This window comes from Grus americana, chromosome 4, assembly GCF_028858705.1.
Source record: "Grus americana isolate bGruAme1 chromosome 4, bGruAme1.mat, whole genome shotgun sequence".
Lineage (NCBI taxonomy): Eukaryota > Metazoa > Chordata > Aves > Gruiformes > Gruidae > Grus > Grus americana.
Genome location: NC_072855.1, coordinates 74,253,874 through 74,281,845, shown reverse-complemented (window position 1 = coordinate 74,281,845; position 27,972 = coordinate 74,253,874). Strand labels below are relative to the sequence as shown.

The following is a 27,972-nucleotide window of genomic DNA, read 5'->3' as shown; positions in this document are numbered from 1 at the left end:
GGTCATTTTCTATTACAGCATTTTCCAGCCTAGAGGGTCTTTTTTCACAGTAATTTTTTTTTAAAGGCAGGAAATAGATTAGAACTTGGACAGAAGTAGAGAGGAACAGAAAATGTTATGTTTCAAGCCGTTAGATAAACTCAAGAAAATTTGGAAAGGAACTTGTAGTTAAATTGTGCAGAGAAACTTTTCTCAAAATACAGTGACTTCACATCTGAGTGGTGTGGTATTGCCCACAGTGATGCGGGAGGCAGCATGGACGCCTACAGGAGGAGGGAGAGTTCGAGTTCTGTTTGGCTGTATCGTTGTGTCTCAGAAGACAAGACAGAGTTGTTTTGTTTTCAATTGAGAGCCTAAAAGATAGACTGCAGCAAGAATTACCTCTCTGGGTCATTTGTGTAGAGTCTGTAGCCTAAGTGTCATGAATGAGTGTCCACAGACAAGATGTAGTAGAAATGAAGAGGAAAAAACGATTGAGCCTTCAGGAAATCTGCAAGAAGTTAAACAGAGTATGAGGAAAATCCTCTGAAATACTTGCAGATGGCGTGACGAAGAAAGAGAACTGAGTCACAGAATGCTGGAGAAGAAAGCCGCTGCTGCTTAGCTGGATGTTTCTGCTCTTTGAGTCCTGTTAATATGCAGTGTAGTGAATTGAAACTGAAATGATGAGGGGAGAGCAAGGGATGAATTATGGTCAGAAAAGAAAGTGGTAGTACGTGGCAGGACAGCAAGATTGAGTGCAATGCTGTTCCAGAGAACTGGAAAAGAAAAGAGAAAAAAAGCTGGTAACAGCCAAAACAAGGAAGAAAAGCTTACTGAGAAATGTTGGGAGGGAGTAGAGTGGAATAGGAAGGTGGCAGCCAGTGGCATAAATGTCATAGCTGGAAGAGCCAATGATAGCACTTCTCTCTGATCTAGGTTGACAGGCAGTGGGTGTTTTAAAGCATCATTATTTCTTGCTGGCATTCCTCTCTTTATGTGTATACACATACACAATTATGAAAATGTAAATTATCCATATTTAAACATATAAATTACTTCTGCTTGGGCTTTTCAATTTATTGCAACTGGCAAAATAGAAACCTTTTTTGTTGCATCAATCATTAGACTGAACTGTCACTGACTTTAAAGAGAAGCAGAATTTGGTGTGATGTATTACGTTTAGAACTTCCCAGTCAACAGGCGTGTTAAGGATACTTTAAGGCAGACAAACAATCTTGAGTAAAAACATATGGAAGAGGGAACTGAGAAGGTGCCTACTTAGTCCAAATAGATATATTTTCAGTCACTTTGAACTATGATGAAAACTAAGGTATCATCCAAGAAAATAAATCAATTTATTCTCCTTGGCAATTACAATTTTATGCACAGTTAAAAGCTACACATTTCTCACATATCCTTCTTTCATATTTAAGATGAAGTGTTCATTCACGAAAAAAATTACTCTTTCATTTCATCACTGCTGGAACAACTAACAAACATAATTTTTGTAAGGCAGTGCTCATAAAAAGGAGGTCTGTAAAGCAAATTGTGAAACATATTTCCACACCAAGTTGGATTTTGTGTTGCTTGTGAGCCAAGAAGTAGGCATTTATTCTAAAATTCCTGGGTTTTACTTTATTTGGGAAATAAAGAACAGTAAACATCTTGTCGTTTTTTTGACAAAGTAAGCTCGATAATCTAAACTTTTACGTTATTTTTTGAGAGAATGCTGTTTGTGCTTTGATATTTTTTGCTGTGCGATGTCTTCAGAAGTAGTGATATAAAAAATTTTTATGCTTCTTGCTAGTTGTTGCCGTATTTAACAATTGTACACAGAAGTTTTATTTGCTGACTTTACAGTTAAAAAAAATTTAACATAGTGAAAATGTTGGCAGATTGAAAGAATTGCTACTGTTACAAATTAACAGACTTTTGCAGTCTAATGTAAATTTATTTTTCTGTGCAAATGTACCTATTGATGCACTCAAAATAGCAAAGATGCTGATGAAAGAGCCTTGAGGATATACACTTATGAAAGTGCTGACATATTGAAAGAAGTCAAATATTGTGTGTGTTTGAAAAGCATGGTAATAGGTTTTGTGTTCAAACAAACCCAGAGCAGTAAGTATGTTTTTCCATTCTCAAAACCATAAGAATTAAGTATGAAAATACACCAAACCACATGCTTACTCACATGGTTCATAGAGCATGTAATAGCTGGCTTTGTCCTTAATAATAGATGGTTCTGTAATGCTGAATATAAAATTGGTTTTCTTGAAACAGCAGGAATTTTTGAATGCTTGCATCTTTTGTCAGTAAAGCTAAGAAAAGTTAATCTCTTAAAGGGCCCAAACTGCATCTATTTCATCTGATAGTAGAACACAGTTATAAATACAGCCTCATTTTCACAATTAATTATCTTAATAGGTTAAACTTACATTTGAAACATCAATATTTGAGCCGGAAGGAACTTCTCAGCAAAGGTATAAACAGGCACAGTCAAGTATGAACAATCTGGTTCGGCTCTTGTGGGGAGAAGATGGTACGGACCTGCAGCAGGCTATACAAGACGTGCCTCATATTGTGATGTTCCTGACAATGAAACTGGACTCTGAAACATCTAAGGATGAGGTATGTGGCCATCTAAAACTGAAGATTAACGGTAACAACTGACAACAGCAACTGCTATGCATTCTGATGTAAAAAAAGAAAAAAAAATTAAAAACCTTGCTAATAATTTTGAGTAGTCTGTACAATGGCCATTTTGACAGAAGTAAGGCCTGAAATTCCAGGGGAGAAAAAAGTTAGCATCACTGCTGACAAACTGTAATTGGACTTGAAATCACTTCAGCGCCGATGAATGTCTTTACATAAAGAGCAGGCTAGAGGTGTTACCAGACAAAGCAGAGATAAATTCAGAAGTTCCTTATTGTCTCTCAGATGTTCACTGTGATGTTTTCAATATGCTTCTCAAACTTGAACTATGAAATCTGCCTAGTCAAAAAAATTTTCCCCAGCAGGAGCTGTTGGCAGTCCACCTACATAATCTGTCTAGCCCCTCCTGTTTTGAAATGCTAATGTGCCTTTTCTTAGAGGGCTCTCACATGTCTGCTGTTTGCAATCAACTGTCGATTCTTGCTTGGGCAACATTTTTGAGCTTCTGAAGTACTTTTCCTTTGTCCCATAAAGCTTCCTTGCTTCCTTTCACATCTCTTTCCTTTGTGTGTTCCTCAGAAAAAAATTGCCAGTGTACGTATAACCCATTGTAAGTTTGTGTAGATGTTGTTCATGGTGTAGCCATAGCTACAAATACTCCACTCAGAATGCAGGCAAGACACAGAACTATGTGAAGGGCTGAGTCTGGCCTCTTGCCTGATCTGAAAATGATAAATGGACACAGTGGACTTTTTAGGACCAGACATTTGAAAAAAGACTCTTCTCCCCTTCTGCAAATTATCAGTGCCCCAGTGATGTAGATCATCTGTGATGTGAGACATCAAATGAAGCACAAGTTTTGCCAGTCCCCGGGGACAGGGATGAAGGGACAGTGACGGAATGGGGAGCAGAAGAAAGACGCTTTGCTTTCTCTCCCCTGGAATTAATCCTTAGACCCAGTTAGCGTTCCATCCTTTCTCTGAGATGTCTTTATTTTTTTTTTTATACTATCTTTCAACTGATTGAAGTATGTATTGCTCTGTTGGTGATGTGTAATAGAGAGAAAGTGTTATAACTACACATAATGGAGTTTAATTTTATTTTCTAGAGACAGGGCTGGGAAGGAGAACCCTAGAAAATTACATGATAGCATTTTTTAGATGATATTATGCTGTGAAGTTTGCAGAGTCAAGTGCTTAAAAGCTGGGAAATGACAGATTTATGGCTACTTGTGTAACTTCAGTTCAACTGTTTTGTACATACGTAGCATGACATTGCCTTTAAGTATTACATCTTTTCTGAAAGATGCCTGCCTTGTGCAGGGGACAAGATGGGCTGATGAGTGCGTATAATTAAGGCTTATTAGGCAACCATTAATCCAGTACTTCATAATTCTGGAATGCTTGCCTTTGCAATATAAATCATGGTCTTTTAACATAATATGTTTAAGGTAATGTGTGCTTCATTGTGTATTGCAGCAAGACAGTAACACTGTAAGCTTTGGTTTGCAGTTCTTTCCAATCCTGTTTAAGAGACTACGTTTTTTCATGGGAGGCACCTTCAGCAGAAACTAGCTTATACAAGTCTTTCTTAGAATTTGGGGTTTTTTAATAGCGTTGCAACTAGGCAAGGTCATTCTGTGCTCTTTTTCCCACCTGGAGACTGCTTCCATTAAAACATATGATACTGTGGTATTTTTCTGCTGTGGTATTTCCCTATAATAAGAATGAAAAGAGCTCATTTAACTGTGAATTAAAAAAAAAAAGTAAGATACTTTATCAAAATTCCCTTACATATTGCAAATAGTTCTTTTTTTTTTTTTTCTTCAATTTTAAGTTTGAAGGCCAAGACCGCTATGTTATGTGGATAGAACAGCTACGGACAATTGCTGCACACTTAAAGACCAGTGTTTTCTTGGTCACTTACATAAACTTTATGACATATTAAAACAAAAATTTATTTCATGGCCTCTGGCTCCTCTGTTGGTAGGTGAATAGATACGCAAATGCCTAATGGCAATTCCTGCACTTCAGAGTAAATGGAGTACTGCTTTCTTGCCCCATTATTTCTTTACAGCCTCCCACGAAACAGGATTAACTCTGAATGTTGAGCAGCGGTAAAGAGGGATTGTAGTGCACTTGTTCTCCCTTTATACCATGGAAGAATTGTTTCCTGAGAAGTCTTGGCAGTTATGCAGCCCCAAATAGTTTGTAATGTTGAGAGATGCTTTGCGAGTGTAATCAAGCTCTTTATAACATTTCCTAGCAAAAGAATGTCGCCTTCTTCAAGGCATTTGTCTTTCATTTCATTTGGTGAATAGTAAACGACATTTATCCTGTGGATGTACTGTTCTAGATCTAGTTTACGGCAGTATTTCAAATTAGCACTGCTGTTACTATATGCCTATGCCATACTGCACAATAAAAAATATAAGGATCCTTTACTAAGCTTCTTTACCGATAGCCAAAGGAGGCATGGTATGCAGATCACATCCGTGTAAACAATGGCAACTAGAACTAGTAACCAATTCTTCTACTTGTGAGCTTTTGGCATCAAAAAATAGAATTAATGAGCTCTAAGACTCATAAACTCTATCTACGCAACTATAAAGGAAAGTAGCATTAGAAATAACTTAGCATGTGTGCATGCATGTGGGGAGTGTGCCATAGGATAATGGTTTCAGTGAGTAAGGTTGATCTTGTCTTTTTTATGTTTTAGTTTAAGGTAGGTATTATGATTATCACATACGTTATTTGTACCAGCATACATGTAACATCTTTGTGTTTGAACTCATTTTGGCAATACCATGTTTTAAAAGAAGTAATGTTCGTATTCTTCTTCTGTGATAGTGTTAATGGCAGCATGGGTTTGGCACACCTGCAAAGTAGGTATTACTGAGTAGCTGATGAGATAGCTTGGTTCATACAGACACTGACTTGTACTTCTGTAACATTTCTCTCTGATTTTACAATTTCTGAATGAATCTTGAAGAATTCATAGTCGTCTTTGCATATATTGTTTCTTTGTTAATGTTACATAAGATGCAACTTAAAGCACCTATTGTCAGTGCCCGGTGAAGATTATAGGAGGTTTTTAGCTGCTCAGCACCACTTTGACACAATTTCTTTGAGCTGTTTCTTAGGTTCTCAAGACTGCACTAATTAATTTTTTAAATGTTATTTAAGCTCAGTTTGAGAAATTAGTAAAATAAAAATAAAGATGGGAAGCTGTTTGATAAGCCATTAGTTTAGATAGTCTGTCCAGGTTTGAGGTTTTTGAGTTGAGGGAGGGCTTAGATTTTTTAAGAAATGAGCTACTTCTCATTTATTATTTCCATTGTCCTTGGCCTATGAACTTTTGCCTTGCTTTGGAGACAGCTGATCTTGTATGGCAGTATGTGCTGAACTTTGCTAACTCATTAATCTATATGTAAGATGCGGCTATGACCTTTTGTTACAGTTGTCTTTTCTTTCCCTGGGAAAGTGTACAGATAATTCTCAAATGAATTTTGTGTAAAGGCCCTGGTTCATAGTGAGGAGAAAAAAAGGGTCTTTCTAGCCCTTTGTAGTGCTGTAATTAGAAAATGGCAGGTTTTTTCCAGCTGAGGGATTGATTCAGGAAAGAAAAAATCCTTGTTGCTAATGAGTATTTGAAAATAGAGCTAATTAAATTGGATAAGAATGAAGAGTTTGCCAGGCCCTTCTGTAATGAAACTTTATGTTCTTTTAATCTTGACGAGGGAAAATTTTCTAACGGGAATTGGCACTGGCTGGGTGTGCTTAGTGACATAAATAGGAAAGTTAATCATGTCTGTGTTTCTTTTGTTTCAATGGTCTTTGCATTGGATAGGCTTAATATTACAGGGATTATTTCTGGCCTGTCATGATTTGCCAGAAAGCGATATATGTGGGGAATCATATGTTTGCTTATTACTATATTGTTATGTTTGCTGAAATAATTAATATAAATTTATTTTAAATGCTTTCATAGAACATTTATTTTAAAGAACTGGTTAGAAAAAGAAAAATGTGACATTTATCTCTACTGATCTTCAGTTTCAAGATGACTTGAGTTGTGCTGACACAGATGGTCAGAGGTTTGGTGATAAAATTGTTAATGGTGTATATGTTGTTATTTGAGTATATACCTCAGTTATATTTTGTGCTGTACATGTAAAGCAATTAGGTAGGGTGATATAGAGAGATTGGAGATTTCATATTCTTATTGTTGGCTTTAAAGAACTGCATGTTTGATTTAAATCATAAGTTAAATATTGAAAGAACCATACAAATATTAGTTATCTCTTTGAATCAGATTTGTTAAGAGTATATTTTAAGCTGTAAAATGCAGTGGCCATACTGTTTGTCATTTTATGTTTCTTTATGTAATAATGATTCTAAGTAAGTCCTACTTCTCTATTTTATAGAAAAGTTAAAACTGTCAGAAGCATTCATGTGCATTTTAGAACTTTCCAGTATGCCTGTGCAGACCACTGCTTGTTTTGATACCATGTGAAAGTATATGATAAAAGCTTTCATGTTGACAAAAAAATTGATGCCAGAAAAAACCTCTTAGCTTTTCGGGGGGGGGGGGGGGGGGGGGGTGGTGTATGGTGATTTTTTGTTTTGTTTTACTTAACTAACAGCTAACTTTGTTCACAGCAAGAAATTCTTTATCAGTACCCCATATCAGAAGCATCCCAAAAACTGAAAAGTGTGAGAGGAATATTTCTCACACTGTCTGACATACTGGAAAGTGTTACTGGTACCCAGATTATCAGGTAAAAGTATTTGATATGTAATGTATTACTACTTTTATTATTTTACACATATGTGTACAGCAAACGCACGTGGGTCATGCATCAAATTGTAGATAAGAGTGACTCTCTACCTGTTAGACAGTAATGTTTTAACTAGAACAGCATGTCTGAAGTGGGACTGCTGAGCCTGGGTGTGCATTGATTTGGGGGAATTTCTTTGTCATGGTGGCAATGACTAGAATTTTTAGCTTAGTGAAATTATTTTTAGATCTCTTAAAACATCCTTATCTACACTGGGATTCTGTGGCACAGTACTATGGCAGACAGGAAATTCTACAACAGCTTCAATCAAATTTAAAAAAAAATTTAAAAAAATAGAACATAATTCAGTTAAATTCAGGAGTGCCTGCTACTTCTAAATTAATTTTAACATTCAACTTGCAACGCCTGAAAGACATTTGTATCCACACACCAGGACTCTAGTAAGTCTAATAAAAATGACTCTTGAATTTTTGGAGAGTGTAGAGGGTGACGGAGATATGTCAAGAGATTATTGAATATTTAAAGATAGATGATTTTCTGGTGGAATAATTAGAAGTGAGACAGCAGGTTCCACTTTTTAGTTTCAAGCTTCTTCCCATTGAGAATCAATATATGAGTTTGCATTTCTTAGGGGGTGTCAGGCAAGATTATCTTCTGCACATCAGTGCCTTGTGTGTCAGACACAAGACCTGGACTGGTATAAAAAAGCCAAATATAAGTGGGATTTCAGGCCCAAAAATAGAGAGTGCAAGCAATAATGCAGTAGCAGTGAACAGCATCGGCAGTAATAAGGAATTCCTCAAAAGGCAAAAAGCCTGTTTAATATATTAAAGTTAGGCTTTCCACTGATAAATTTTTCTTTAAAACAAGTTCAAGTGCTTTTGAATGTTTTTTTGCTTACCAGAAAATTAGTACTGGATAACTTTTGTTTATATCTCTTATTTTTTTTTCTCTGATTTGTTGGTATCCTGCTGTTTTGAGTAAGAAATTTTAACACTGTGCTTTAACTATGCTTATAACTTTCTAGTTAATAAGTTGCTGAAAATCCTGTTACTGATTTAGTGATCAGTAGGAGTGTGGATTGACTCCTTTAGCAGCAGGTATCAAACACAGGGTTTTCATCTTTTGCATATACCAGTATTTTAAGGCAATGCCACATCAATTAGCACTGAGGTATGTTAACTCCTTTTAAATGCTTATGCATTATTAATGGCAATTTTCCCATATAGAAGCATTTTTGGACATGTCCAGATTTTCAAACACATCCAAAAGACAAATCAATCCGTTGTTTTTCTGATGATACCGTAGGTATAGATCAAACAATACAGAAATCCATGATAATGTAGATTGTTACTGTTAAGGTTCTCAATTTCCTATTTTTGAGTTCTAAAAATATAAAAGCACTTCTGCTGGACTGTGGACTGTCTCATCGCTTAGAAAAGATATAACAGATAATCCCCAGCTCTCCTATGAAGCTTTTTCTGTCAGAAGAATAAATTATAATTATTATTGTGTCTGCACATGTATATCTTTTGGGATGTGGATGTTTATTTCTTTGTAGTTAACTGCACTATAAATATATAACTTGTTTTGTTTGGAAAGCACTTTTAGTTACATGAAGGATAAAAATTTTCTGGTGACCTGTGGAAATACTAAGGTATTTCTTAACTAATGAAACGACACTATTGTTTTATTCAGTACTATCAATTTTACAGTATGAGTGAATCAGAGAAGCAAGTTAATCATGGAGCCATGTCCCAAAAATTAAATTCTTGAATCTTTCAAGTTTAAACTAAAGTTACCTTTTTCACTTTGCAGCAGTGTTATCTTATTTAAAATTTCTCACATGATAGTAAGAAAGGTGGAGTTTTGTTCTAAAGTTAGCGTTCGAGATATTTACAGACCTTGGTTTTAGCAGGAACCAGTACATTTAATCTGATCATCTGGTGCCTAATGTATGGTTTGCTGCTAATTAGAACATTGGGTCTCATTCTGATTCATGTTCTAATCTACTTCTTATGGTTCAAATGAAAGTCCTCTGTGTCTTTCTGGGATTGCTGAGCTTCATAGAGCAATCTTCTGTACAAGGAGATGACATGAGAGTGAAGTTTATGTTTATCACTTGGGTAATCTGTTCAAACACCTCTTGGGCTTGTTTTCAAAAGGTGTGGAGTCTATTTAAATGATTTTGTGAGTGACTGCTATGCTCAGAACCTTCATTAGTACTTCTGGGTACCTCAGTGTGATTTGATTTAAGCTGATTGTGTTAAAAGCTAGGCAGGTGTATGCCAGGAAGACCTTTAAAGAGCATCTGAATCATTCAGAAGATGACTGGAGCTTCAGTAGCGGCTGTTCATCCTTTACATTTGTATACTTGAAAACATTGTTACTACTGGTATGATCTGTTCAGAATAGAAATCAGAGTGTCTTTGAGTTCTGTAATAATTAATATAATTACCTAGCCCAGTTGCATGCATGTGATTATATATGAGCATAAGACTGTGCATATAAAATACATATAAATCATTCTGCCTTAGATTGGTGGTCTTGTTATAACTTCATAGTGTTAACAGAAGTACTTCTGGTTTGATTTTTCTAGTTCCTCCCTCTTCTTATGTGGAAAACTGGTTCAAGTTGTTTACTGGAAAGAATCTGACAAGTTGCTTGTAATTGGCCTTCCTGAAGAAAAGTGAGTTTCAAATAAAATGCTTTGTTTTCCTTTTGTTTCCTATTATGTGTCCTCCAATTGAACCCATCTGTCAACACAGGAAGAAGGGGATGGCTTACAGTGCACTCCTTACTATAACTAGTTTCTGTACCTGTGATTCCACTTTTTTGATTGACATTGTTCATGTCTCATATATCCATTGTTGCTGGGTTTTTTTTTTCATTTTCTCTAAAGGGAATAAGGTCTTGTTAGATGTCAAATGCGTGTAGGCTACAAAACAGTAGTTTTCAGTGTTTGGTAAAGTCAAGTCCTGATTAGAGACTACTGAATAACAGCAGTAATATTACATATTTATGTGTTCTAGGAGGACTTGCCCTCGCAGCTTTACTACTGTGTCATCATGGGCAAGTCACTCAAAGGAAATACCTCATACAGGCAGATGAAGAATTTTTTTTTTGTTTGCAATATAACACTAGTTAAGAATACAGCTCTTCAGAAGATGCCTATGCTTATTCATAGTAAAGATGCTAAGATGTGTGTTTGAATTTTATCTTTTAGTGTGCCACTTCCTCAGCTGAGGAACATGATTGAAGATGTTGTCAGGACGTTGAAATTTATGTACAGTTCTTTAGACAGGTCAGTTCTTCCAAAAGTATTTTCTTTTCAGTCACTAATTTTTCACTGAAATGTTTACGTGGAATTTCTTTGCATGTTCTTTTACATTTGCACAATAAAACTGGATTCTGTTCTTCCTGCCTTTTTCTTTCAGTCTTAACATTAGTAAGACTCTTTTTAAACAGTCTTTGTTACTTGAGAGAGATTATGTGAAAGACTTAACCTAATCAAGGAAAAACTAAGTCATTGCGGATGTCAACAGCACTCTGCAAATGTTATCCTTTGTGTTAAAGCACCATCTGTAAAACATACATATAGAATCAGTGTTATATTTTTAATAAAGTAAACACTCCAGACTTCACCACTTTATTTGGCAGAGTGACTGTCTTTCTGTGCATTTGGAAATAACCCAGAAAATTTTCAGTCTGACTGTAACCTAAATAAAATTGCCAAGGTAGGCTACTCATATGCTGGCATTCAATTCAGGGTTAAAGTGTGTATGCCATAGAGAAAAGCCTAATATTTGTATTCCTTTTTTTGTGTTGAACAGCATAAAAGTTTCTAGGAAGAACAATCTCATATAATGTCAGGCCTTACCTTTTTCTTATGACCTTTTTTTATGTCACTTCATGACAAGGAGCAGCTTCTAATACCTGCAACTATTTAAATGCATCTCAGAAAAATTAGCTTTGAATGTGAGATATTAAGTACTTGATTTTGGTAGAAGTATAGGAGACCATTTGGAACAGTAGAATGGCTTTTTGCATCTTCTGAAGAAACTAACAAGATCTGTTACACATCAAAAGTAGTTAAATTACTAAAAGGAAAAAAAACCCCAATTTCCAAAAGGATGAAGTTGATCATTATCTCATCTTAAGTTGATCTAAGATATACGGCTTTCAGCAAGGCAGTCTTTTCTTTGTTTGTAGGTACTGCCCAGATATTAGCCTAGTGGGTTTTTCAGTTAAAAAAAAAAAAAAATCCAAATGTAGTATCATGCTGTAAAAAGACTTCTATAGCACAGAGGGTTATATAAACAAGCTACAAGTTTCTTGATGTTATTTTAACTTGGAGTTCATGTTTGTTCAGTGCTTTTTGCCAGGTGGAAAACGTTTCTCGCCTGGATCATTTTTTCAACCTGTTCTTCCAGCGTGCGCTTCAGCCTGCAAAACTGAAGTCAAACGCCAGTCCCAGTGCTCAACACTATGATACCTGCAGTGCATTATTCTTAGACAATCTCCCGGGCTTGCGCTGGCTGACGTTGCCTCAGGAAATCAAGGTAATGTCATCTTCAGATGTTTCTAGAAAAATTTGTATACCATAAGCCAGAAAATTGATGCAGGTGTCTTCTGCTGTTATTGTTTAATTGACGGAAGTGCTTTGGCTGTCTGAGACACCCCCTATTTGCTCCAGGATCCTGTATTTACAGTTTGGAACTACGCAATCATTCCCACAGGAAACAGATTGCTATTATGAGTGTAGTTTGGTGACTTTGGAGTTATCTAGGAAGAGAACATGATGATACAGGAATTAAACTTTATTTAATATATATATACACACACATATCTCTGAGAACTAGCATATGCAGTATGGAAAGCAGCCACTGGTACGTAGCTTTTTTGATTTTGACCATTTAAGTATTTTCCCAGGTAGAAAATATTACTCCAAAAGCCCATGCGTAACTTGTAATTTAGGAGAGTTATAAATGGCTGTGGCAGAATCAAAATAAATATCCATACATAATTTGTTTGACAGCATACAAGTACAGCTTTTCTGCACCATTTCACTGTGTCTGGTTACCTTCCAATTAGAAATTGAGTTGTCCTTTAAGCAGTAGTAAGACAAAAGCTAGATCACAGTAAATAGCATTATATCTTTCAGTCTTAAACCTCATTTTCATGACTTTAAGAAGTCATAGAGATTATTAGGATAATTATTAGTAAAGTAATATTTTTTTAAAGAAAAATACTAGATTTTACATCCGATGCATAACCCCTGTCAAGTCTTCTCTGAAGTGTTTTTTTCATACACACCATAGAATTGAGGTTCTTAGACCAAAATACGTAGAAGTGATATTTCTCCAATTTGAAAGAATTGTCACAATTTTTGGACAAGAGAAAACAATCCCAAGGAGATTTCAGCAGTGGAATTGTAAGACCAGCACATATTTCATTTCTTGAGAAATAATGTTATTTGGCATTACATATTCGTTTGAATTACACTAAATGAAAATTAAATTCAGTCTGAATTATGCAAAACAAAGTCTGCAACAGTGCTTGCAACTAGAAAACCTTTGTCTTACTGGGTGGCAGGTTCTAGAACACAGTTCCAGCATAGTTTGGCTCTGCACAGATAAGCAAGTCCTAGCCATGTTGTACAGTAATTGGCAGACAAGCTTCTAATACCTTTTATCAATGTAGTAAGTTCTGCAAAGTGAACAAAGTACAATCCTCAGACAATGTAGGGGAAAATGTGTATAAAGTTACATTTACGACAAAAGCTGGTAATTGTCTTATGTACAGAAGTTCCTCTGAAATGTTTTTTCTTGTATAATTCTTTTTTTCCCTGTTGTGAATCCAGATCATCTTTCAATCTCTTTTTTTTTAAGCCCCTGTGGATGTTTTTTTGTTAATTATGGTGTAAAATACGTTCTTTAATAACACAACCGTGTTTGCATTTGTTTAGAAACAAACCAGAAGACTTCCCTTACTCCTTCAAAAGGCTTGTAGTTTTTTTCTCTGCTTTCATGTTACAGTTTGTTATAAAGTGATTTAGCATCCCTGCCTAAGGGTTATATGCTCTGTGTAAAGCATTGCTAGAACGTGTTTCAATCTGACAGTAGGTTCAGTTGTAGATAACTGGGTCTCACTAGGAGCAGTTTGCTGCTTTATTTTCAATTATACTGGAAATACAGAAATCAATGTGTACTTTAAAGACATGGTGATCATTAAATGATTGCTTTTAAGTTCTCATCAGAAAGACCTTCTGGGACTTTTGTGCAGCACAAAGTAGATGAAAGTTCTCCCTGGACGATATGGTATCTCCCTGAAAATGATATAAGTACCCTGGCTCTTGCCTGGCTTTTTTTCCCCCCCTTCCAATTTCTGTAATTTCATCAGTATTAATAGTTGTCATTCCCTTGTAGGTTTTATTAATGTTTCTTATTTGAATCCTATAGAGGGGTTTTTTCTTAATTTAGGTTTTTAGCCTCGTAGCAAAATAAGGTTAAAAATGAGGCTTCCTCACTTTATTGAATTTGTTACGAGTTGGGGTAGCATCCATCTTGCCATCTTTTAGAGCTATGATATAAATGCCTGCAGTTGAGGTGCTAATCCTGGACTCTGCCTATTATTTAATGGGAAAAATCTGGTACTTTGATAGTAACTCAACTGCTCGACTTCAGTTGTTTACTTTAGTATTAAATGAATTCTGCCTTAGGACTCCTGTGACTTCATCTGCATTAACTATGAAGAGACCCTGAAGTGAAAGGACTAGCTCAGATAGTCTCTGTCTGCACTGTAGATACTTAATGAAATGCAGTCATGTCGTAACTCTAGAGCTAAATCTACTATCCAGGTGAAAAATGCAGAGGTGTGCACATAGTCCCTTAACACGCCCATCCACTCACTTGCAAAATCCATGCAATAAAAGGGAATAGAAAGTTTATGCAACACATAGTTGTAGAGTGTGGTCAGTCAGCAACCTAGTATATATTTGAAATGCAACTTAGACCACTTCTAACTGTTGTCACACATTTTTTTCCTATCCAGGAAATGGCACTTTTTTTCTTCTACTATTTGGTGATCAATTTTTTTTTCCTCCATGCTGCTTTTTTTTTCTCTCAAGTTTCTGTAGAAAGACTCTATTATGCTTTGGTCTGTATTTTAGCTTGCAGGTTGTTTCTTGTTTGTAAAATTGGTGGTTTTAATTAGAAAACAACAGAGTTTATATTTATGATTCAGACATTGCTTTCCAAAATTGTCTGAGATCATCCACATCTTCCAGAAAAATTCTGTTGTTGCAGAAGATTCCAGTTAAGTTTTGGTGAAGATCTTTATATTCTGTAAGGAATACAAACCTAAAAATGTCAGTTCTTTGTTGGGCAGAAAGCCATTTAAATTTTAACTGGGGAAAAGCTGAGAGACTGGTTAGTTGTCGAATGCCAACGGCCTCGCTGACATTTCTCTGTTTGAAAAACTGGCTGTATTTCAATTAGAGGCAGGCTGTTAATACAGCCAAAGAAGTTTGTAATGATGGAGTTTAGGTTGTTTTCATTAAGTAGCACATTTATGTCATGAATTTCAGTGCCTAGTACCATGTTCTTTAAAGGGAAGTGTTTTTAGTAAAACTTGCATTAACCGACAGCTCTTTTAGTTAGAGAAATAAACAAGCTTAAAGTGGCTTCGGTACAACAAAGTTAATGTGTGAGAAAGTTTTGGCAATTTCCATAAAGACAAAAACTAAATCCATTGTGAAAAAGATTGTTCTAATGACTCAGTTGGATACAATAGCTTGCCAGATTTGAATTGTCTCTAGACCTGATATTTTAAAGCACGCTGAAAGTAAGAGTGACATCTCCTTTATACGGAACAGTGGGTTCAGCGGGCACACAAGCAGAGAAAATTTTGTTTCAAACAAGAGGGAAATACACAGCAATTAAGAAGGAATTTTCTTTAATCTGACAAATTTAGATGTTCTTGATATTTGATATTACTACTGAAAAGTATGTGCAAATTTTTATCCATTGACTTTGTACTTGTGAATCCTAATCTTCTGAGACAAGCAAGATAGAGCAAACTATGCTGTTATTGTAAGTTAATGTGTTGGAAATCTCTATTGAAATGTGCTGTTTAAATATTTCAGATGGAAATTGACACAGCACTGAGCGATCTGGAAGCAGCTGACTTTGCAGAACTGGTAAACATTTTATTTTTGTTGTTAGCATTGCACAGTATCTCTTTGCATTGGTGTCATATTCAGTAGTTTAAAAAAACCCTAATTCCAAACTCATCCACTTTTTTTAATCAAGTGGGAGTCAAAGCAAACCTATACTCTATTATGCTTGTTTTAAGATAGCTCCGTTTTACCCGTTCTTTTTATCCTGAATTTCTATCCATGGTTAACATTATAACCATATTTTATAACCCTATTACTATAGGATTAGTCACTGAAAACCCATGATTCACTATCACTTAAATCTATGGGATGCCTACAAAGATGCTCTAATTTCAACACGGCTGATGGTTGTTACATTTCTGTTTTTGTATAGATAACTGTCTCTTTCCCAAGCAATTGTGAAAAACCTGAAAACTTCTGTGGAGCACTGAAAACATAATTTTCCAGTATACAGAAAGCAATTACAAATCATGCGTATTTTTAATACTGTTAAAGGAGAAGATAGTAATTTACTTATCAGTAACCATGCACTTGCTGTGCATGCTCTTTACTGTCCTGTATAGGACAGTGAGGTGTAAACAATGAAATTTCAGTTTTACTTTCTAATGAAAGAGCTTTCTTAAACTCATGTTCCAGACCAGTTATTTTAAAATTATATTCTTTATAGGTATATTATAATTGAGCATAAAGCGAACTTGTTTGATCACATATTTAACATAGCAATTTGGGACATACATATTCTTAATTACAAAAGATACTTAATGGTTCTTAAAACCTAAAATACAAGGTAGGCAGATATATAGTCCATCTTGCGAAAGAATAATAAAAAAATCATTGTACTAAACCTAGATGATTATTTACAGAAAGCAATGTTTAGAAGTTGTAGTTTATTACACAGAAATTGATTGTACCCACTTCGTTTAAAATACACTATATCCACCTAAAGATAGTGTTACTAATCTGAGAGCACTGGGCATCTAGATTAGAAGATTAATGAATGGGTGTATTTTGGGTAAAATGACACATACTGGAAAAAATATGCTTTGAATTGGAGTTGTACTCTAGGAGGGCCTCTGGTGTCAATAGTTATGCTTCAGCTACTTTCCTGTTAAGAACTCTGAGAATTAGCATATCCTAACAAAAATAGTTTATGGACAGATAACAGATTTCTTGCTTAGTTCTTATTTTGAGCTTAAAATTGTAGTGACACAAAAATCAGTAATGGCAGCTAAAAACTTATTTCACTTAGCGGTTCAGTATTAAGTGCCGTACTGATAATAAGAAGTTGTCAAAAATGAAAGTATTTAGTAAGATTGATTACAATTGACTGGAATTAGCTGACTTGCATTTGGTAAATAAAACAAAAAAACTGAATTAAAAATTATACCATGCTTTTTTCCCCACAGTCTGAAGATTATTACGACATGAGAAGATTATATATGATTATGGGCTCTTGTCTCTTCTACAAGGTAGTATTAGTGATTAAGGTCCAAAGATTAGGAAAATGCATCTGGAAATCTAACCCAGTCATGGAGTAACTCTTTTCAGAACCTCACAAATACGAAAAAAATGCATGATTGCTTTGAACATCTATTTCTAGTAACAGACCTAAAACTCAAACACCATAACAGAAAAAAATGTCAGAAAGTGATATGTACTGCATGATCAGAAAGAACAAAATACTTGTTTGAAACTCTTCTATGGGAATTTTGTGGTGTATGATCCAAGGACTGGAGAGAGACAGTAATAAGAAAGTAGTAAGAGTCAATTCAAGTGAGACTGTAAGATACTCTAACAGGAATTCTTTTGTTCATTGCTGTTTTTTAATACAGGTAACAGGTGGTCTATCTTTAATCTGTCTGTGATTTAAAGACTTGAGAAATTGAATTGACAGCTTTTTTCACTTTGGCCTCATTTGCAAATTTATTTATCTCTATTAAATGTAGACAGTGTATTCAACAGTATGAAAAGGAAAATAACAGCCTTTGCTTTAAGAAAACTTACATTTTAAGGATTTTATCATGTCATTATGCTGGTAGTATTATGAGACTAAACTGTTAGCACAAATGGAACTGCACAGTAATGCCCTTAAGTGCTAGGAAGACTGTTGTACTGTGTATCTTCTTTGGAAATTTTATTAATTCTAGTGAAAGCTCAGTATTTTTGGAGAGAGAATTAAAGCATCTTAACTCTGTTTTGCAAGCTGTTAAAGCCATGCATTTCCCAGGTTGCCCTTGATAACTTGCATATATGCTGATGTTTTATTTGGTTATATTTCAGTATTTTGATTCTTCAGATGTGGTGCGAAAGCTTGGTGTTTATCTATTGTACAACTGTATAGCAAAAAGACAGTCTCTGGCCAGAAAGCTTACAATCTCAATGCATGTGGAGCATGGATATCTTAAAAGTAGTCTTAAGCTATAAGTGGTGGTGGTGGTGTATTTCTTACTGAATATGCTTCCTTTTCTGTGTTTAATTAAGGGTTACTTGATTGGTAATCACTTGCCAAAGGAAGATCTTATTGATATAGGTTTATATTGTCGGCACTATTGTCTGTTACCCTTGGCAGCAGAACAAAAGATTGGTCAGTTAGTGATATGGCGGGAAGTATTTCCACATCATCATATCCAGCCATGTGAAGATTCAAGTTTTACGGGATACAGGGAACCTGAAGCAAGATACTTTTTACTGATAGTAGGCTTGGTAAGTTAACATTTGCAGTATGCCTGTTCTCTGATGCTCTGTTTTGCTGTTGTGTGTTGTCCATTATTCAGTAAGATCAACACTTTCCCTGCATTTTATTTAGGAATTTTAAAAAAATATTCATATTATAGCTGTTTCTTGGGATAGAATTTCTCAGAGAGTAGCATTTTTTATACATTTGTAAAGCTTGTAAGTGTAAGGATAAATTCTCGTTACTTTTATGCCTTTTCGCTTTGGTTGAAAGTGTTTTTACTTTGTATTTTCAGACAACTTATTTCAGAAATGCGTTTGCATTTTTTTAAATGTGGATTTTTTTTCAAAGCAAACGACTAATGAGTTTGTAAGTGATAGCTTTTACGTTTGCATGATTAACGTAAGCAACATAACGAACATCTCCTTGAACATGATTTGATTAGCAAAAAATAACTAACTCCTCTGGAGATGAGGAAGGAGTGTTGAATATAGTGCTGTATTTTGCCCCCATATCAGATGAGATATAAATATAATACAGCACATATTGTTATGTTAAACCAAAGGCTAATGTTGCTACTTCTGTGTTCACAGAGACACTTTATGCTGTGTGTCCTGCTAGAGGCGGGAGGCTGTGCATCAAAAGCTATTGGGAATCCAGGACCAGACTGTATATATGTAGATCAGGTCAAAGCCACTATACTTCAACTGGAAGGAATAGATGCCAGCATAGAGGAAAGGCTAGATTCTCCTTCCATTCCACCTTTATCTTGCGCTGACTGGTTCCTTCCTGCAACGCGTGACAAAGTGGAGAGCTCGACCACCTCACCCATCCTAAGTAAGCTACAAAATACTTCCAAATCGGTAACCACTCCAGCAAGCAAAAGGAGCCTGTTTGGTGACTCTTCCTTAATGACACGTAAGCCGAGCCCTACGCGAAACAGTGGAGGACCAGACCATGGTACTGAAGGTCCTGCAGAAGATGAAAGCAGTAATCCACAGTCTGTAGTGGATCAGGTCTGAGAACAAACACAAAAAGAATTGATAAAGTTCTGGTGGGCTTGGGGGAGGTGGCAATTTTTAAAAAAAACTCTAACCAAAGTAACTTTTTTAAAAAATATACTATAAAAAACCTAAATCTAAGAGCCCCTGAATTCAGTAGAAAATACTTCTGTTGCCTTGGGAAGCTTTGGGTCAGCCTCACAGCTGACACTTTTATTTTATCATTGCTTCTAAATATTTGTGTTTTCACATGACTAAAATGGACACAGCTGCATTGGAATCAGCAAAAATAACTGGAGAATATCCACAAAATAATAACTTATGTTTACACCATTATCAGAACAAATTGCTGTACAGTTGTACAACTGCTTCTAATTCATTTCAACCTAAAATGGGCTATAATATACATCTATATAAGTTGATGCAACTGTTTGGGCCTTTTCAAAAATGCTGTTACTACCTTTTAAGTAGGCGATTTGTTGGTTTGATTCTGTTGTGAGCTGTGTTTTTCTCTGTTAGTTCATCTATCTGTTTGTTTTTCAGGTCACTAGAAAAAAACATACCCTACCAAATCCATTTCATTTAGGAAACCTCAAAAAGAACCTCTCAGAGAAAGATACAGAACTTCTTAACACTATCAAGTAAGAAATTATTTTTTTTATTCAGCGTTTAATTTTTAATGCCACACTTGGATAGTTGTTTGAATATGCACAGATCACAGAAGTTCCTGCATAATTTTATTCTAACCAAAACTTTGCTATGCAAGTATTATCAAAAGTAAAGCTCTTAAATGGAGAGCTTAATTAGAAAAGATGACTGTTTCTCAAGAATGTGTCAGTAGAATGTATATGTAATGTCCTGCATATATGTGACCTGGGAAGTTCAAATAAAAGATTTCCTTGGTGTAGAAATAGAAACCTTTTGAATGTCTGTATCTATTTTTATACTCTATTGTAGTTACCAGAAAAACAATTTGGTCTTAAGAAACAAAAGTGTATGTTTAACTGAAATTTGTTTCAAAGTTATTTGAATAGTAAATGAATTCTCCTATTTTTGAAGGTTGACATCTGGTCCTGAGAATACCCTCTTCCACTATCTATTTTTGGAAACAATGCAAGGAATCTTTATAACTCCAACTCACAAAGAAGTAGAACAGCTCGGTGGCTCCATCCACCCTCAGTTAATTGAGAATTTCTATCGTTGCTGTCTTTCAATTCGTTCCATTTTTCAGCAGTCCATGAGGAAAGAAGTATGGAAGCTTTCTTTTCTATTTTTTCTATTTACATTCTCAACTCAGTATTTCAAGATTGTTTTCACTTTATTATGTAAATAATTCACCAGCAGGTGTATTTGCACATGTGTGGTTGTTTTTAAAGCTCCTGATACTTTTACCATTATGGGCAGGTTCTTCTCCAACTGTCCAATCACATATGCATGCAATGATGGCTCTCTTTCCCCAAAAAAGTGCCCTCAAAATAAATACTCCCTGTTTCCAATATAGTATTTTCTTATTCTGTTTCATATTAGGACACTTGTTTGTAACATACCAAAAAGTTTCAGGCCCTGGGTTCAAGAACTGTAAGTAGCAAAAGAGAGGGGTTTAGCTGTTTGAATGTTGGGAGGGGATTTCAGATTGGCAGCAAAAGGAAATTTAGGCCGCCTTTTCCCAGAAGATGTTTCATATGAGCAGCAACAGCGTGGTCTCCCCTCACTGTGCTGTCATTGTGTCTGAACAACCTCTGACAGCGAGAGGGTCATTCATTCTTAGTGTCTTTGCTCTCTGTGCTACCCAAGACGCTTGTACGTTTGCCATCCGCAAATGTCTGTAATCGTTTGTCTAAAAGAACTGGCTTAACAACTGATTCCTTTTAATTATGCTGCCAGATCTCTTGGATTTTAGATTAGGTGGGGTGCCAGAATGGTTAAGGCTCTTTCCTGTTACAAAGATACCAATTCAAGCCTTGCTCTAGACTTGGTCTGAAGCCTGATCCCAGCTGCCACAGCTTTATGTGGGTACTTGGTATTTAGATTAGACTTTAAAATGGACAGATTTGATGTCAGCAACTGTACTGCCTTGTGTTTGAAAATCTGTTTACTCCAAATGATCCATCTGGAGTAGGATGGTAGTAGCAATGCAGAAATCTAAACAATAGGTGTGAGACTCAATTTATGAGATAATCTGTTCAGATCAGACGTTTTGTGATCAATGCACACTTTATTTTGCTAAAAGTCTGGTTTGTTAATTGCCTGGTTGATTTTTATTGACATGAACCAAATGAACATTTCATCTCTGCTAATTTTGTGACCTGTTTAGTCCTCTTGGAAAAGAGAAGTAATTAACTATATATCAAGTGGAATACTGTCATCAGTGGCTTTTTTTAGATCCTAAAGTGACAGTCCAAGTGACTTAAATGAGCAATGGGAAATAACAGTATAAATTGAATGAACACAGTTTGCAAACAGCAGAATAATTTTTTAAATGTTTTCTTGAATTTACTGAAGAAGTCACTTCTGGTTAGACTGATGTGCCTTGTAAATCATCTAGGAGTTAAGTGTTAGAAAAACAGGTTAATTTGGTGGGATGTTCTGTCAACTTCATATGACCCTGGGGTTTAGCTGAGTAGGACTTTGGCAATGAGTCCTGTGTTTTAGGCACCTCTGTTGGGAGATGTAGAAACCCAAAAGCAAGGAGGGAGAATACACAAATGTTTCTTATCACCAAATTGCTTTTGGTTACAACTGTTAAATAGACAGTTTATAGTTCAAACAAAAAAACCTCCTGAATAAAGAAACCATTGAACCGTTAGGTGTAGGTCATAAAAAGTGAAAAACTCACACTTGAAAGTCAAAACTTCTGCTTTGGCCACAGCTACCTCAGCACATGCTTTTCTGGCTTCTTCAGATGGGAGTACAGTAGGCAGCAGCTGGGTTCATTCTGCTCTGAAAATCAGAAATAATTGATGAACATGTGCTACAGAACAAAGTTTCTCTTTTAGAGAAATTTGAGGTTGTTTTTGCATGTTGGCTCCAACAATTAATGGTGAAACTGGCAGGTTGCATTATGGCATGAGGAAAATGTAAAAGAATGAATAGAAGTTCTCCTTGTTCATACTGCACTACAAAACAGTCAAACACAGAAATGTATTATTATACCACTTAGTCTTTGACATCAGCTAAATATTTTATAATTTAGGATTCAGAGAGTTGCATCAATAATGCAAAATTATTGTAAACTGATCAATAATTAATTTTGCCTCACTTTGAGAACTGAAAATTCACAATTTAACTTCTAAATGTGTACAGATGTTTTGAGTAAATTTTAAATTGAGCAAAAATAAGCTCTGTAGTCTTAAACCCTAAAATATATGTCAGTGTATGTAATAAGCAGCCCTGGCCTCATTTTCTTCATCATCTTAGTATTCTCTTACTCTTAAATAAAATCAGAAGGACAGAAGTTTTAATGCATATGAGAGTACAGACCCTCATAGTTCTATGAAACATCCCCTCTTAGTACATACTTTTTCTTGAGTATTTTCAGTATGAATAGCATAGTGCAAGATGTGCTAAAATATAAACAAATGTCGGCTTGGAAATTGCATGATAATGACCCCATATTTTTGGCAGGGAAGATTATTAGACTGAGTATTAAATATTCCTTAAATCTCTTTTAGTAGTAATATTAGCAAGAACAGGGTTTGAAACAATTTTATGTGCTAAGAAAAGATACAGGAAGAGTTGTCATCTATTGTGAAATTTCTTCCACTCTGTGAACTAGCAGTAATTTAGAATAAGCTTTATGAATTTAATCCAAAGCACATTTAGGGAAATATAAGACATTTTCTCAGGCAAATATTAGCCATTTTGTTTCTCAAATGCTAAGATGCATTTCACTTTTTCTTCTACCGTTTTGGAGAAATTAAGATAGTTGTGATGTGTTGACCATCTTTTCTCTTCAAGATCTTTAGCCCCCCACATCTTCAGTATTGTAGGCAGATTCAAAGATGTGGTTTCTGCTTCTGCATATGGCAGACAGAAGTTTCTTAGGATTTTTTTTTTCCCAAGAAAACCCTTTTCTTTCACCTTTGAAGCAACTGATTGGAACAGGAGTTTCATTGGCAGATCCAGAGATGCCCTGGCTTAGCAACTCTCTTAAGACAGACTTTGTTTCAAAGGGATTTCTGTTCCTGCTTCCATAATCTCATCTCATTTCTCATGCTTCAAAAGAAAAAGATTTAAAGCTTTTTTTTTTTCATTATTACATAGCCATTTACAAAAGAGCAATAAACCTCCTTTGATGTCAGCGAGAGAAGAGTTAAACTAGTGACAAACTCTTTCACAATTCCTCCTGTGTTTATCCCCATGTCCATTCTGGTCTTTTTCCCCTCACGTTCCTGCTGAATGATACCATGGCTTTATGGGACTCATAGGGCTGCTGAGCGCCAAGACAGAGCCAAGAGAGAAAAGTAGATGCAGTTTGGTCCTCACCGTACAGGTACTGGGAGTTCAGTTAGAAACAACTGGAACTTTTATAAGGTTTATTCAAAAGCTCTGTACAAAACATAGCCCTAAAAACTCAACGAAACATGAAAATGTCTTTCTTTTATATAAAATCTTATGTACTCATACTGAGTAACAGCAAGAAAACGCTTGGAGCAAAGTGCTTCCACTCTTTATTTACAAAAAGAAATTCCTGCCTGGCCAAGTTTATTCAATGGACTTTTACTATCACAGTTCTTAATTAGGGAGGCACACAGAGAAAGAAAGATGAGAGCTTTAGCTGTTGTAATACACTTCTTTAAAGAAGCTGTATTTCTCAGACGTCTTTACCTCCATGTGGTATAACAATGGAAGAGCCTGTTGATGCCAAAGTAACAAAACTGAGGAGAAAAGAATTGTGTAAGCAAGTTAGTTGTATCTAAGTCTGGTTTTTTTGACAGTAATCAGAGATTCCTGAATAAATCACAGTTATATTTGCTAGTGTTTATATAAAAATATTTCATTCTATACTAACATTTAACAATATTTTTTTTTAATACAGAAAAAGAAAAAAACAGGCAGTGGGATTTCAGACTTTAGTGAGGCAGATGAGGACCTAGATCTGGTAAGAGAACATGGAATTTTGTTTGAGTGCTCTCCTGATAACTGGACTGATGCGAAGAAACCACCACCAACAATGAACTACTGGGTTGTGGGGTGAGTTTAAAGACCAATTAATCTATTTCTCCCAAAGTTTTCTGTTTTGAATATGCAGCTGAACTCTTTAAGAATAAATTTAACTGTAGCATCACAGAAATACTTGACCTGACAGACTGAGGGAGCTTTGATTTGGGATCTGGAAAGCTGCATTGTTGAGATGTTCCACCTGCTGTAAAACATGGTGTGTTGACTCAGGTGAGCACCATTCCGGCACGTTAACACCACAGAGCTGGCACCCTTTGCAGTGCTGTGCAGACATGCTAAAGTGCTGTAATCGTACTCTTAATACCCTGCACTTTGTTCTTCTGACTTTGCAAGTAAAGCCCACCTCTCTTGCCTCCATGTATAACGCTGATTCAGTAGTACAAAGAAGAAAGGTGAACCAATTGCTGGTGGTTGGTTTTTTCCACTGGAAAGATCAAATCAACCTACCAGCCTATTTGAGATTTTGGCAAGGGAGTTTGCTTTCCTCAGTTTGCTTTCAGAGTTCTGCCGTTGTCATTGTAAACAGATTGTGATTTCTGTTGTTATTTTATTTATTTAATTATTAATTTTAAGTTATTTTCTTAATGATGCATAGTTATTGCTGCATAGCTAAGCGTTATTTGCATGACAGAACAGCGTCCTGCCCTAGGTATTAAATATTAAAATTAATACATTTTTTGAAGTAATTAAAATTAAGTGTAACAAGAAAGCAGTATGTGTAACTTCTTCAGAATTCAGAACATATCAGATCTTGTAATTGTTTTAAGTCCAGGCCAGTAAGCGCTATTCTGTAGCCACTACTTCTCATATGTTATTCTTTCCTCCATTTACTATATTTCGTGCTGTGTACATTTTAGCTGCAGTAAGCACCTAAAATGAGCAGTAGACAGCAGGATGTTTCCTCCTTTTCTACATTTGTCTTCTGTATTTGGTATGCCTACTAGATAAATAGAAAGAAAAATGCAAATGATCAGTTAAACGGAAGCTGTGCTTTCCCCATATAAAAAAAAAAATAATCAGTATAGGCAAGGGGTGAAAGGAAGATAAATTATTATGCTTAATTCATTAAGTTATAATTTTCAACTAGTTAAACTATTGTGCAAATAAGAAAGAAAACAGCAAAATATGTTTCTCAATACGGCAGAAGAACTTTTTTCTGATACAATGACAGGAAATGTTATCCACAGGTAATTATAATGGCCAGGAATAATAATGTAGAAATTCTCAAACAGCTTTTGTTCAACTTGTTTGCCTTTAAGTCAGATGTTTAAAGAGGAAAAAAAGAAAAACAATTGTTTCCCACCATGAATGTACATCACTGCAGTTTGTGTGCTATTGCTGGGGTTGGAAAAATTAAAATCTTTAAACATTTAAAAATGTTTATGCTGCGGTTAATATATTTTTAAAAAAAATTTTTCAGACTCTGCATTATCAATGTGTTACATCAGGGCAGTCCCTTAGTATTTGCAGACCTATATGCTATGCTATAATGCTACACAAAGTTACGCGCAAGTATTGAGAGCAGCCCTGAGGAGGATGACTTGGGGGCATTGGTTGATGAGAAGCTCAACATGAGCCAGCAATGGGCGCTTGCAGGCCAGAAAGCCAACTGTATCCTGAGCCACAACAAAAGAAGCATGACCAGCAGGTCGAGGCAGGTGATCCTCCACCTCTACTCTTGTGAGACCCCACCTGGAGTACTGCGTCCAGCTCTGGGGTCCCCAGTACAAGAAAGGGAGCTGTTGGAGCGAGTCCAGAGGAGGGTCACAAAGATCATGAGAGGGCTGGAGCACCTGTCCTATGAAGACAGGCTGAGAGAGTTGGGGTGGTTTAGCGTGGAAAAGAGAAGGATCTGGGGAGACCTTATAGCAGCCTTCCAGCACCTAAAGGGGCCTACAAGAAAGCTGGAGAGGGACTGTTTACAAGGGCATGGAGTGATAGGACAAGGCGAAATGGCCTTAAGCTGAAGAAGGGTAGATTTAGATTAGAGATCAAGAAGTAGTTCTTTACTGTGAGGGTGGTGAGGCACTGGAACTGGATGCCCCATCCCTGGCAGTGTTCAAGCCCAGGTCGGATGGGGTTTTGAGCAACCTGGTCTAGTGGAGGGTGTCCCTGCCCATGGCAGGGGGGATGGAATTAGAAGAGCTTTAAGGTCCCTTCCAACCAAAACCATTCTGTGATTCTATGATTAACAGCTTTGCTACTTAAGCTCTTTCCCTAAAAGAACTTATTAGATTGACATGTGGGAATGTACCTACCCAGATATATTAAGTTTAAAAAATTAGTAAATATGTGAATACTGGGCTTGCTCCCAAGTACCTTGATTGCAGCTTGCAGCCTGGAAACTTGGATGACTGCAAACACACCAGTACCACACAAACAGATCCTGAAAACCTAAAGAATATTTTCCATGCACAGCCTTGAGAAAACTGAGCAGAGAATAACTTGATTTAAAAATCTAATGTATTGAAAGAAGTAAGATAATGCAGGAGAGCCACAGAAATTTGCTAGCCGTCTTACACAGCAGTTGTTTTTAACATCTTACTGAAACTTCAAAGTACAACCAGAATATATCAAACAGTGGAGGAGAAAAAACTAACACCTTTGATAACATCTTTTTTCTTTTTTTTTTTCCCAGGAGACTCATTCTACATCCAAAACCTCAGGAGTGTTATGTCTGTTTTCATGACTCAGTCACAGAAGCTGCTGTTGAACTGGCCTTTAAACTGTCCTTTGGCTTAGCTACATAGACAAGCTTCCTGAACATTCAGCCATTCTGCGGGGTGTTGTCGTCTCTTTTAAAGTACTTCAATATAAAGAGAAATTAACTCAATTGTAGTGCCTACCCATGATGTATCTTTGAAATGCTTTAAAAAAAAAAAAAATCTACCTTGTGGTAATGACGCAGGTAAAACTGCGGTGATGATTCTAATGATCTCATCAATTGAATACTTAAGATTTCAGAGAACCAAAGTTCTTATATACTGTTGAATTATTTATCCTGATCATAACTTTATTATATGAAAACATCACATAATTTGTACATTCACTGCTGTTCAGTATATAATATGCAATGTAAAATGATAAGCTGATATTCTCAAAGTATTCTCTGAATGTCTGGCAATTGGTGACGGAGGAAAAAAAACATTTTCCAACTATTTAACAAAATGTTACTGAAAACATTCAGTATTTTTCATGCCCTTAGAGACACAAAATTTTAATCAAAACAGAAATCTTTCAGCCAATTCATGGCACTTAGCCACACAAACCTAATGGCTTACCATTTTTGCCATCTGCACACTTGAGCACTATAGTGTGGCTGACGTTTTATGTGACTTAATGGGTTTTACTATAAATAATACTTATATTTGTTAAAATACAATTTTGAAGGCACAACAGATGATGGGGGGTGGGAGGGGGTGATTTTAAGACCTATGCATGGACTCGGCTAATTTTATATTCATAATTTCATAATAAAACATGTATATTTGGCAAAGAC

At 35.8% G+C, this 27,972-nt stretch overlaps 1 protein-coding gene across 6 annotated transcripts in view; it reads left to right on the top strand.

Annotated features, from left to right (window-relative positions):
- The window catches only part of INTU (inturned planar cell polarity protein), a 53,439-nt gene extending 25,467 nt beyond the window's left edge, over window positions 1–27,972 (top strand). For 3 of the 6 annotated variants that reach the window (XM_054823208.1, XM_054823210.1, XM_054823211.1), the window contains exons 4-17: window positions 2,410–2,613; window positions 7,299–7,417; window positions 10,038–10,127; window positions 10,665–10,742; window positions 11,811–12,000; window positions 13,407–13,442; window positions 15,585–15,638; window positions 17,024–17,086; window positions 18,099–18,320; window positions 18,885–19,307; window positions 19,836–19,933; window positions 20,352–20,541; window positions 24,331–24,485; window positions 27,112–27,972. In XM_054823208.1, coding sequence (XP_054679183.1) covers window positions 2,410–2,613; window positions 7,299–7,417; window positions 10,038–10,127; window positions 10,665–10,742; window positions 11,811–12,000; window positions 13,407–13,442; window positions 15,585–15,638; window positions 17,024–17,086; window positions 18,099–18,320; window positions 18,885–19,307; window positions 19,836–19,933; window positions 20,352–20,541; window positions 24,331–24,485; window positions 27,112–27,223 — 2,034 coding nt within the window. In that variant the 3' untranslated portion in view covers window positions 27,224–27,972. Of the gene's footprint in view, window positions 1–2,409; window positions 2,614–7,298; window positions 7,418–10,037; window positions 10,128–10,664; window positions 10,743–11,810; window positions 12,001–13,406; window positions 13,443–15,584; window positions 15,639–17,023; window positions 17,087–18,098; window positions 18,321–18,884; window positions 19,308–19,835; window positions 19,934–20,351; window positions 20,542–24,330; window positions 24,486–24,574; window positions 24,684–25,893; window positions 26,123–27,111 lie in introns of those variants that run through there. The other 3 variants (XR_008576775.1, XR_008576776.1, XM_054823207.1) reach the window with 3 other exon arrangements.